A 13,833-nucleotide genomic window follows, 5' to 3' on the forward strand; every position below is an offset into this window, starting at 1 on the left:
CCCGTCAATATGGGCGGTTAGACTACACTCACTGGCTTTACTTTCATATTCCTGCAAACGTTTACTTTCAGTCTTTTATGTTCTAAGACTAAGACATAAACTAAAGTTTGTTTTCTACTTGACATCAAGGCTTGTTTTTTTTTCAGAGAGACGCTTTTTACCATTGGCAATTGATTAATGTTGTTTATTTTTACATAAATGTGTTCAATTTTTTGTTTGCGCCGATGTATACTATTTGCAAGTCTGAAACCCAAATTCTTAGGTTGTAATGGAAATACTCTTAAACTGACGCAAAATATCGTCCATTACAACATTGTAAAATCAGGCCCATGATTTCGATCAAGTATCAGACCTGCTAATGTGTGCACTTAGAACAAACCCCTATGAATATTTATGAAGCAATACATTTTTATTCAAAATTCGAGCTCATGAAATTAATTTGGTGGTGGATGTTAACACATAAAAATGATAAAAATGTCATTACTCTTGTAGTTTTCCATATTTTTAAAGCCAACTTTCTCCTTCCAAATCCCTACCCCTCCATCCTCGCTTTGATTTCTAATCATTATACAAAGTTATTCTTTAATAATGGTCTCTCATAAGATATACCCAGTATGAAACAATTCATCTTTTTGATTTCGCAATGTATTCTCTGGGCCATTATACCGTGCTTACATGTTTTAAATATCTAGTTTGATTCTTTAATGAAATTCATTTTAATGAAAAGAAAACATTTAATAAAGTAATCAATATTATCATTATACTTATCGTCATGATTAACACAATTAATACAATCCACATCATTTTTACTCTCATCATAATCATCATCATCATCATCATCATCATCATCATCATCATCATCACCATTATCATCATCACCATCATCACCATTATCTACCTCAACATCGCCAGGCCGGAGAAGAAGAGGATGATTTGGACGAGCTGTTTAACCAGCACCGGCCACCGTCCGGCAGCAACCTCAGTGCAAGAAGTAGTCTCCGAGTAAGTGAAAATTTAAAACATTATAACAATCATATAAACCATTCCCAAGCCTAATACTTTCCTTTGAAATGATTCTATAATTATTAACCATAATATTCAAATTCTTATTTCCAATGAGTAATACAAACTTTATTGTTAAGTTGACAAAAACAAGTTGTACCTGTCGTGAAATGGAAATTCAAATATTTAACCATACTGTCCACTTCGAAACTAAGTGATATACTGACACATTTTATTATCTTTCATTAATATACTGAATAGTTTATTAGTCATCTATCTATATGTAGATTGTTTAAATCATGTAAATGTAAGTACTGAATTAAAATATTTACTCGGTACTCATTTCTGAATAACCATACCTAACCATACCCCAATCGTTTGATTCAGGGATCGCTTCTTCGAAGGTTGAAGCACAGGAGCTCCACGAGAGTAATTTTTAAAATTTATTGCAATGGCATATAATAACTTTACTTTAAAATCTTTACAATCTTCTTTTGTACTGAACTGCCAGTAATTGCATTTATTTCCAAGCAGATAAAAGCTTACTATATAAAAACATTGGTGATACACAGCCTAAAGATCAATGCAATGAGGTTTTTTAATTAATTTTTTTTTTAAAGAAGGGATTGCGGATTTTTAAGATTTTTATTCTATTTCGACTAATGCGAGCTATACTTAATCAAGCTAATATCTAGTTATTTACAACACGATTAAACTTACAGAATATATTATCCAAAGAGGTGTGTTAATTTTTTTAATGCCTTTAAATATTTTAAAGTCTTTTTTGTTGTTGTTGTTATCGAAATGCAGCCTTCATGGTCTCCAATTCAGCTTTTAATCGTGTTGTATTTTTTTTTCGTCTTTTTACTTTCTTTTATTTTCCTTCGACATTTTTTAAACAACTATATGCTGAGTCTGTTAACCAGACCTGCCGTAATCTGGAACGACACGTGTTAAAATATTTTGCCAGAAATATCGTACTTCAAATCTCCATCGATTTAAATGCCCCTCATCTTGGCAAAAACTTTCAAACCTGGGAGCTCTTGAGGTATTCATTAAAGTTCCAAGTTTAAGAGATTTGCCAAATGAGGTCATTTAAATCGAGCAATATTTTTAAGGATGAGTTTTCTGGCCAAATTTTTAAAAATATGTCTTTTCAGAGGACGGCAGTTAACTGGTTAAACATCATTTACTATCATAGGCTTTGAAATTGACGGTGTTTTTCGAAAATTAAACGAGATCTTATTTCAATGTAAATAGTCTTGAAAATTCGTCATCAATTTCAATGTTAAGTCTAGTTCATTCAGGAAATCATTGACTTGTATTTTGTTTAGTTTAATTTTCAACTTATTCATACACGCGAGCAGATCCCTTATGGTCAGCGACGTGTGTTTGTAAGTAAAAATCCTAAGTGATGCCTGCTTATGTCTTCTTTGACGAATTATGTTGCAAATTGAAATTAGCAGAAGTAATATCAAGAAAAAGAATGAAATATTCTTTCAAGCTTTCTCTGATTTATAAATTAATGTAGGGAAATGGAATTAATACGTAATATATTCCTGATTTGAAAAGCTTTAATCCTCAATCCACATTACCATTTTAAAGTCATCCGCACGTGTGATCAGTGTGTGTGCGTGTCCCACAAATCACTGGCAAGCTTACTTTATAGCATCTACCGTAACACGTTACGCTTTCATGCTTCGCCCCGCTGCATATGAACTGCATTGTTCGGTTATTAAAAATGCATTTATGAATTCGGGAAAAAAAATTATATAGGCAAATGGCCGCTCTAATTTATTACAGAGTCGAATGGCGTGGACGGTTGCATTGTATTTATTATTAGGAGAAGAACTTATCATCTCTATGCCGCATCTGTATTTCGGACACCCTGATTGAAATGCCGGAAAGAGGAGGTAAAGATTAATAGACAAACCATTTTATACCCGGTATTTAATCATGATAATAGATGATTTGTCGACTATTTCCCTCTTTATTACACGATGTCAACTGTAAAAATCGGTGCAGACATGCAATTTCACAGGAGGAAAAAATACACTATGTAAAATCTTTATTTGATTAATATCATAATTGCTAAACATACCAAACTTGTATTATTTCAATATTTCTCCGTCTATTGAATCGTCTGTCTTATCCATCCATTCCTACATCCACCCATCTATTTATATATCTATCTATCTATCTTTCTATCTATCTATCCATCTGTCTGTCTGTCTGTTTATCATTATATGTCTACCTATCAAGCCAGCTAGCTTATTTGCTATTTATCAATCATCTGAGTCTATTTGCATTATCTCACTCACTTTTCTCTTTTATTTGTATCTTTTGTCTATAGGTCTTTATACCTGTTTTTCTTATCGTATGTACTTCTATCCATTATACCTATATATATATATTATATATATTTTATATATATATATATATATATATATATATTTATCTGTCTGTATGTATGTATGTATGTATGTATGTCTATCTATATGTCCCTTCGTCGTCCTATCTCCCTATCACATAACGTATAACCATACCAACTACCTTATTGTACATTCCCATTGAACCGCTGTCATTCCATATAACGGTTTGTCATAGGTCAAAGATGACGACCCGGTAAGTTTACAGAAGACGCTGCTGGAATACGCATCTACTAATTGCCTGTTTTCTATGCGCTGAATTCAATAAATTGCGTGACTTGCTTCTCAAGCTATTTGTGTGTATTTTGCTTCTGATCTACTATGTTATTTAATTATGTCTTTGCATTGAAATATTTTTTCAAGCCTCACTCAAGACAATATATCATACATATAAACATACAATAGGCCGAGGGTGGCAAATATATAGGTCCACTTTGGCGCACTTATAAATCAGATTATCATGGTCAATGTGTCAATATAACTTTATTATCATTAAAGAATTGAAATAGTCGGAACCTGAGCAGATAAAACACATGATTTTAATTTTATAGAGAAAATCAATGGTCCAACATTTTCATGGCATCATTTCTAGATTCATCTTATATCAAAATATCCAAGACTTCGGATAATTTATGCAACGCTATGATTAAAATAGAAAATCAATGGAATAATGTACATATTCCCTCTTGTATTTTCAAAGAGTTGTGTTATCTAAACTCATTCCTTGAACCTTGACGGATTTCTAAAAAGTCGAGGCAGAGAATTTTTCATGAAAGTCGACTGGCTATTCAGACTATCGGAATTTATTAAATGAATCAATTGTTGTTCTGTTTGGGTATTTGTATGGTTAACAACATATTTTACATGTACTGTATATTATTCGTATAATACAGCTGACATTTGGTTCGCTAACTTCGGCCATCATTTTTCTCTGTTGATTTTAATCAGGCTGAAACCTTAATAATAATGCACAGAGTATTCTTCGCTTAATTTGGATTAAACTAATTTCAGTCACAATTTATTAGATGTCGACATACCAGTGTTACATGGATATGGTATTCATTTCAGAGAGAGTGTCTCATCTCTGACCATTTTCAGGTCATTTATTACCAGCCTTGCTGTGTGCAACATTTTAATCCATTTTTATACATTCCTCAAATGCAAACACACACACACACACACACACACACACACACATAATGAACATGATGATTTTTCAGAAGTTTGAATGTGAAATTCAATATTTATTAAAATATGGAATATGGGCATTAAAGTAGAGGGAGGGATGTTGTTGTACTAAACAGAAGACATTCATCATAGAATTGAAACAGAGACACTATTGTTGGATTACCAAACTTTAAAAATAATCTTTCGAGGTGTGCACGATTATCCTTTATCGCCCCACATTAGCACATCTGTTTTGTTCCTTTTGTTTTAAAAGGAAAGGAAACAATCCTATTATTACTCTATAATAGATCTATGTATAGAGTCAAAAATGAATTTTCACCCTAGTGTAAGTGAAATGTCGGAATAGTTTGATAAACCATGAACGGAAAATGAGCTGATATTTGTAAAGAACAACCTAATTTCAAACTTCTTTTATTATTAAATTGAATCCAATAATTGTTTGCCAATTTGGATTTTATTTATGTTTAAATATATTTAGCTTATAGTCAATAGGACCATAATGATTACATGTCAACTACCAAAACTCAAACGTCATTTTTGACGGTTGGTTTATCAAAGCAATATAAATAAGGTGCTATTAACGAATATGTGTACATGATGGTGTAAAATTAGTGTCTTTTTTAATGAACTATTCATGATTCATAGGGGTTTTTTTCCATAAGTTCCTTTTTAATACGACACTCAGTGGCTCTTTTATATTATCTTGACACAAGAGTTATTCTACTTTTATCTAAGAAGTCCGTATCAAACTGAAAAACTGAACCCTAGTTGTTCGAGTTTGAGTCCAATTCTTCTTGTTTGACAATGTTTCTGTATTTTCTTTCACAGATATACTCTTCTTTTAATCTGAACATATGCATGCACCCACCTATAAATACGGTTCTATATTTGGTCATCTGTTTATCTTTTTATCAATCTGTCCCTTGTCTGTCTGTCTGTCTGTCTGATTCTCTATCTATCTTTGTATTTTTACGTACGCATGCATCCACTTATCAAATTCACTGCATTATTCTGTCATCTATCTATCTCGGCATCCAAGTATCAAAATGTCTGTCTGTTTGTCTGACTATCTATCTTTCTATTAAATCATCTTATTATATATTTGTCTAATTATTCCTCCATCTATCTATCTATCTATCCATATATTTATGCATCAATTCTTCTATTCATGGATAATTGAGCAAAAGCTAATATAAAGATCAGTCATAATCAAAGTTAGTTGTTTTTGACGTTGTATGAAAACTATCATAGAAATAACGCTTGTGACGAGATTCAAGCCCGCCAAGCACTGGTCTGTATCCATTTCTATTTAAGTCAGAGCATCGTATCAACGCTTGCCTTCAACTGTCTTATCGCTGCTTGTTGTCCCAGCAGCCCTTGTACTTAGCTTTCCGGACTCCGAAAGGGGTTCCACATACGAGATGGAAGTCGACTTTGAAAAAAAATGTCAGTCCCTCATAGAAGGGATGAAGACGTAGTCTTCTCAAAAGTGGGAGAGAAGTTGCCAGGTCTCTGTCCAAGACAGAGGTGGCAGTGGGCGGCTGCAAACAGGCCAAGGTATAGAACCCGTCCGATAGCGGCAACCCTACATCAATAGGGACTTTCCACCCGTCGCTCATGTAGACGTTGCGGCAAGGAAAACGAAAACGTAGAGCATCTGGGTTCTCGACTGTACATGATGCGGCAACGAATTGTCCTCCTGGATAGACCGTCATGATATTGTATTGTGATACAAAACAATTAAAAGCTGCGGTTGTCTGTTGTGTGGTGTCGGGACGATCGCTCGCGGACACGAATCTTGTCAAAGCCAGTCTCTTTAGTTGTTTATTTTCTGACACTGTCATAAAAACTCAATTTTGATACTTTGCAGATTTATAGATCAATTTGTTTTACTATACGATTGTAAACAAAATTGCAATATTTTTGTTTTGTTATCTAATCGTGACGTTGTTCATTGGTCATGATTGTGTCAAAAACAGATCTCGTCACGTAAGGATTTCCTGTATTCACCACCCGACAAATCTTATCTGTCAGTTTGAATGAGCAAATATATCGCTTGCATTTTGATATCGATTATTATAATTTAGTCCATCTAACAATAGCATGGTGCTTCGCATGAACATGGAATGTATTTTAACTAACAAGATCTTATAGCCAAGTATCTTTTTTATTTCATTGTTAACGATTACTATATTGTGGGTCAGAATAATGATACATGATGATCATGATGATTATGAGAATATTAATTACAATGGTGTTGATGATAATTATGGTGATCATAATAATAAAGACGATAATTATTGTTAGTGTTATTATAGTTATCATCATCATCATCATCATCATCATCATCATCATCACCATCATCATCATTATCATCATAGTTATCATCATCATCATCATCATCATCATCATCATCATCATTTTAATAATAATGATAACAATAATATTATTATTATTATTATTATTATTTTATTATATATATTATTATTATATAATAATAATAATAATATAATAATAATAATAATAATAATAATAATAATAATAATAATAATAATATAATAATAATAATAATAAGTATAATAAAAGTATAATAATAATAATAATAATAATAATAATAATAATAATAATAATAATAATAATAATAATAATAATAATAATAATAATAATAATAATAATAACTGCACGAAATGAAAATAATAATTAAAAAACACTAAATAACTAATGATAAGGAAAACTCTAATTGTGATAATTGCACCAAAATTAATGATACTAATAATACCGATTGTGATATTGGAAATAGAGGTGCCACTAACGACAAAAAGAACATAATATCTAATGTTTTCTTCATAATATATTGATGATTTTATGAACATCTTAGTATTTCCAATGCTATTTCCTATACACAATATGTGATCTACTTACTCAATCCGGTATAACGTCGGGATGAATGAAATGGCCGAAAGTCAATTCATTAAATATCAAAGATATTGCATTCCTTATGTGTCTATGTTATCTTTTTTTCTTGGTAAAACCAAAATATATGGCAAATTATCATATTTCTGGCTATAAATTAATTGTCCCGATATAATATCGTTTTGAGACACCAGCTCACGTATATTTAAAAATAACCCAGTTGTCTTTGATGAGCTAGAGATTCCTCCAGGAAAACACGCCATCCGTTGCATTGTGTAACGTTCACACGATCGGCTAGAACAATACAGTCTGCGTCATTTGGTTAACATTGCACATACTGTGTTTTTAAAAATATAACGGCAGAACTATTGTGGACCAATCCATCATGGCGTGTTTTCAATATTTTTTAAAGAGTGGATAATGCCCTGGTCAGCTGCTCATATTATAATCGTGATACGGCTTGCGGCATTTGTTTCGAAAGGTGGGTAATGTTAATGTTGTATAACTAACGTTAAAACTTCTTTGAACACACATTTCGCATTATCAGTGAATGAACTGTGATTTTTAACAACTTGCACACAGGACTCTAATTATTCAGTCTGTGCATCTCGAATGAATGACGTTTAGAGCATATGAATATGAACTACTTAATTAGAACTTATGAGAAAATACTGATTAATATCTCATGGGTATTTGTTTTCCCGCAATGCCATTATGTTGGGATGAAACTGATCAGTAATACTGAACGCGAGTAATTTTTATGTAACTAAAGGGAAGGTTGTGGATATTTAAAATTATAACCAATTGGAATTATATCATCATCATATATACCAATGAGTAGAAAAGCTATAGACTTTGTTTCTCTAATTATTACTTCAAACCGTTGTGGGTTATAACGTATTATCTTCGTGATATAGAATGAATGTGTTTAATGATCCCCCAAACAAAGCTCAGGTTTAATTTCATTAACTAAAAAAATCAAAGATGAATAAATTAATGAACTAATACATTTTCTTGGAAGATAGTAAAAGTCATTAATTTATTTGTTTGTGTATTCATCTTTTTATGCATGTATACATTTACTCTCTTATTCAATGATATATTTATATATTTACTTTATATTTATATATTTACCTATATTTACTTATGTATTTAAGTATTACGTTTGTGTATTTATTCATTCATTTACTTACTCATTTACATCAATTCAGGTCCTGCATGGATTAGTTGTAAGCAACATGCTTGAATGACCAAATAATAATCTCATTCCCTCTACAACAGGATAGCCGTGAGAGCCTGTACAGTGTGTACAGTGCTGCAGGCGAGGAACATTACGGAGACATCCCCGTGACAGGAGAGATCATGTTCAACCTGGAATACAACTACAAGACTGGTATGCTCAGCATCCACGTCAAGCAATGCAAGGATCTGGCACCTGTCGACACCAAGAAGATGCGATCTGATCCGTGAGTTATTGTACTGATGATTCTCACAAGTGTCGCTAGAGATACTTTTACACGTGTTGGTAGAGATAATTTCACAAGTGTCGGTAGAGATAATTTCACACGTGTGGGTAGAGATAATTTCACACGTGTCGTTAGAGATAATTTCACACGTGTCAGTAGAGAGATAATTTCACACGTGTCGGTAGAGATAATTTCACACGTGTCGTTGGAGAGATAATTTCACACGTATAGGATGAGAGAAAATTTCACACGTATCGGTAGAGATAATTTCACACGTATAGGATGAGAGAAAATTTCACACGTATCGGTAGAGATAATTTCACACGTATAGGATGAGAGAAAATTTCACACGTATCGGTAGAGATAATTTCACACGTATAGGATGAGAGAAAATTTCACACAATTTAGTTGAGATACTTCCACATGTGTCGGTAGGTAGAGGTCGTTGACCAACTCTTGTGGGCCGGTGAGCTTTGCGTGTCTTGTCTTCTATCCTCCAATTCTGATCCACGGTCTTAAAACGGCTTTATGTCGGAGTGACAAAGATGCTGAAAATATGAAACGTTTTGTGTTTTAATTAGTAGAATAAGTTAAACATAATTTCATAAAGTGCATTAACCCAAAATGTCAGGTTTCTGATCACATCAACTTTGTATTCATCTGTTGGCATCTGCTTCAATCCGACACAATACCAATTTAAGGTGGTGAGTCACATATGCTTTCTCTTTTGTCCTACAATGAGGCAACTCGGTTAGCAAATAAAACATAGCTTCAAATTATAGAGCTGTATCTCTAACTTCAGTCGTTTGCAAGATATAAGAACACATTATATTCCATCCTATCATGGAACACTACAACAAATACAACATACTAATCTCAAGCGAAAAATGTAATGTCTTATCAGGAGTGTCACAAGGAACAGTACTGGGGCCTTTATGCCTTTTGCTGTTCATAAATAACCTTGGTAACAAATTATCTCCACAAAAAAGGCTTAAACTGTTCGTAGATGATAGCCTTGTTTACAGGACAATAGATATTAGCGCAGATGCACAAGAACTCCAGAATGATATTGATTCCCTCCAGACGTGGTCAGATACATGGCACATAAAGTTCCATCCGTCAAAATTCTATGTCATGTCAATATCAAACAAGAACGAGCCTTATACTCACACTTGCACAATGCATGATCATCCTTTACAAGATGTCAACCCCATAAATTACCTCGGAGTCCATTTCAATAAGAAACTAAAGTGGCAAACTCATATAGAACATATCACAGCAAAGGCTAGTAGGATGCTGGGTTTTCTGAAAAGGAACATAAACCAATCCCACGAAAAATTAAAGCAAAGGCGTACACATCGCTCATCAGGCCAATGCTAGAATATACCAGCGCAGTGTGGGAATCCTAAACAAAAAGGACATAGACAAGATTGAAAAAAAAGTACAAAGAGCAGATGCAAGATTTGCAACCGGATGCAAATCCAGAGACTCAGGTTGTGTCACGTCCTCCCTCCACCTTACACACAACCATCAACGACTCAAAAACACACCAATCATCACCCCAAACTACATAAAAAGCAAATCGCATAGATACGCTAAATGTAGATACAGTACATCACAATTCATAAAACCATTTGCAAGAACAAACACATATAAACACAGTTTTTTCCCACGAACAATAAATGACTGGAATGTCCTGCGACCAGACATAACGAACGTTGATCGCTTGGACATTTTCAAAACAACTTTGAATGCACTCGGCCGTCAAAGTAATATGCGACTGCACCCTGTTTTGATTGGACTGTACTGGAAATGAACATTTGCAGTGATGGACCCGTTTTTCAAATACAGGTCATTGAAGATTGAAGAATCGTTTTGCATTGGCCCTCGTTGGAAGCTTTCATCAAGTGGGAAATAATGCAATCTGTGTTTCGTTTAACTTTTTTCTTGAATTCTTGTTCTATTTTATTTCATTGCATTTATAGTATCAACAATATTATATCTAATTGAATCCGGAATACTGACATTTTCAACACTTGATCATTGCTGAACTAATTCAAATTGAGTGCGCAAGACCTTTTGAAAAGTGTATATCTGGACGTCAACAAAACTACACTTTCGTTTGATAACGCAGCGTTGAAAATTGCATAAGAAGGGTCATTTAATGAGCTTATTTATAAAAGTACCATATGGGGCAGCGTAGCTCAGTGGTATGGTCTTTGCCTCATACCCGAAAGGTAGCGAGTTCGATCACCCGCCGTTGCGCTCTGTGGCATTGAGCAAGTCACCTCGCCCTAGCTCACTTTGCAGCGCTGCTCTGCGGCTGACGCCTGGGTTATTCCAGTATTACCTTGGAATAAATCTCAAAGACAAATTTCCCCATGGGGATGAATAAAGGGAATTTTATTCATTTATCTATTTCTAGAAGGAACTAAATTGACGTCACTCAGCTCTTTGTTGTTGTTTATAGACCACCATTTTAATGATCAGTTCTTACTAAATTATATCATCCCACAATAAACGTTTAAGGCTACTCATAGTTTTCTATTTTGGTAAATTTTATCCGGCTGGCAGATGTTGTGATTATTTTAACTGAAAGCGTAGCCTCAATATAAAGACTTTAGCGACATCTGTGTATTGAAACAAAGTTTATCATAATTAAAGTTATTGATAAGTCATCTCCAAACACAATACACTGACACTAAATCAACTCGGAACACAATACATGGGAGCCTGTGTCAGTGAACTCGAACATTCATTGGGATGAAAGAGAAATGTGAACAGATTGCCAATACTCAAAGCGGATTAGTGGGAAGACGATCGATATTATGAATGACTTTCATCTCATCAAGATGGCAAAACGATCTAACTGATGCTTTAGTTATAATCTTTACAATAATTCCTGATCGCATTAATCATTCAGGAAGTAGTGATAGTAGTAATAGTAGTAGTAGCTGTAGTAGTAGTAGTAGTAGTAGTAGTGGTAGTAGTGGTAGTTGTAGTAGTAGTTGTTGTAGTAGTGGTAGTAGTAGTAGTGGTAGTAGTAGTAGTAGTAGTAGTAGTAGTAGTAGTAGTAGTAGTAGTAGTAGAAGTAGTAGTAGTAGTAGTTGTTGTTGTTGTAGTAGTAGTAGTAGTAGTAGCAGCACAGCAGCAGCAGCAGTTTTCAGCCATGATTCCCAGTCACCATGATATATTTATTCCCTATTACAGTCCACTATTCCCTTCATTTTATCGCAGAATCAATATAGAGACAAAACTACCGTGCACTGATAAAACTCTATTAGTTTGGCCTAAAGAATATATATTTAAAATGGCGATCTATGTCAAAGTTTTCTGACCGAAATGAAAAAAAAAATGTTGATATCAATGTACGTATTCATACAAATTGAATGAGGAAATATGAGGACAAATTTAAAGCCTGTAGAGAGTAGAGACCCTGACCTTTGATCTTTGATACATTTTTTCAACAGTGGAATACATACGATATAAACATCAACTATATATTTACAAAATTCAATGATCTCTACCGACGTATACTTATTTGCAAAAAAAGATAATTCAAATTGATAAAGGCTCTTTGTTGTAATGCCCGTACTTGTATAGAAATAGTTTCAAATCATTGCAAAATAGTCTCCATTACAAAACTGATTTATTTCGTTCAGCTATGAGACATTCAAAAATACGTACACGTCATTCTCCACCATAATGATCAACGTCCACGTTTTTTAAAATGAGCGAGGAAAATGCAACTTACTACAGATGACGCAAAACATACGCTTGATATGGCAATAACAGCTGGGTAACAAGATCAAAATCTCTAATAAAAATATTAAACACCGTGTATCCGGAAACAAACAACAAAGTTAAACAAATAGGAAAGTTTACTTCTTAAATCGATCTTGTCATTGATAAAGGCACTAATAGCAGTGACGTAAGGAGGCAATTTTGAAGGTATATTAAATCAAAATGCAGAGATGGAACTGGGGTGAAGATCACGCAAGGACTTGAAAGCAATTTTCATTGATATTTGAAGAATAAATTTGGCAATTAAATAGATAATAAACCAGTTGACGTAGTGCAATCCTCTGATCTAAAATTATTTAGGAATTCGGATATCTGTGGAGTGAATTTCACTAATCAAAATCTTAAGGTGCTGTTTTCTTATTCAGCGGTAAAGCAATCATGGAAAACAGTGAGTCTGCGATTTATTTGTATCCGTTAAATAAAAAAATACGCCCTTTCGCAACGGCACCATTAGACCCCTTGGCCTAGACAATCCATGAATGAATATAGATAATCCATCAAACACGATGTCCTCAGGTCAATAGGAATCACCCATGTTATCCAAAGACATCCTTATATTACATGAAGAAAAAATAAGATTATTGATCGTACACATATATTTTGTTTTGCTTTCCTCACCAATTAACCACGTTTTCCTCCCGTTCTTTCTTCTACAGCTATGTAAAGACATACCTCATGCCAGACAAAACCAGGAGTGGAAAACGGAAAACGAAAATCAAAAGACATACTCTGAATCCTACATATAACGAAACGTTATCAGTGAGTTTCTGAACACTTCTATTTAACTGTTCATTGAACCGGCCAAGGTATATTGAATCTCAAAAGTCATTCCGATTAATATTATCATTAAATTATCTATGGTTGGTATTTTTACATCTGAAAATTACATATAACAAAAACTTCTTGAATGGGAACTTTACATTCTTTTGGATTTGATGTAGAATAGGCAATTTCTATTAGCTCTTCGCTTTTTCACTAATTATTTATTCTCATAAATTACCATAATCACATCTTTCATCAAACTGGTCCTT

General features: G+C 33.5%; 1 protein-coding gene across 29 annotated transcripts in view; it reads left to right on the plus strand.

The window, feature by feature from the left end:
* Positions 1-13,833, plus strand: part of LOC144968857 (uncharacterized) — a 157,978-nt gene that overhangs the window by 128,681 nt on the left and 15,464 nt on the right. For 10 of the 29 annotated variants that reach the window (XM_078907622.1, XM_078907629.1, XM_078907614.1 and 7 more), the window contains 4 exons: positions 913-1,002; positions 1,390-1,431; positions 8,814-8,998; positions 13,459-13,561. In XM_078907622.1, coding sequence (XP_078763748.1) covers positions 913-1,002; positions 1,390-1,431; positions 8,814-8,998; positions 13,459-13,561 — 420 coding nt within the window. Of the gene's footprint in view, positions 1-912; positions 1,003-1,389; positions 1,432-3,609; positions 3,628-8,813; positions 8,999-13,458; positions 13,562-13,833 lie in introns of all 29 variants that reach the window. The other 19 variants (XM_078907618.1, XM_078907617.1, XM_078907625.1 and 16 more) reach the window with 3 other exon arrangements.

Source organism: Berghia stephanieae, chromosome 3, assembly GCF_034508935.2.
Source record: "Berghia stephanieae isolate SIO BIC M18660-M18661 chromosome 3, UCSD_Bste_1.3, whole genome shotgun sequence".
In the NCBI taxonomy this organism is placed as follows: Eukaryota; Metazoa; Mollusca; class Gastropoda; order Nudibranchia; family Aeolidiidae; genus Berghia; species Berghia stephanieae.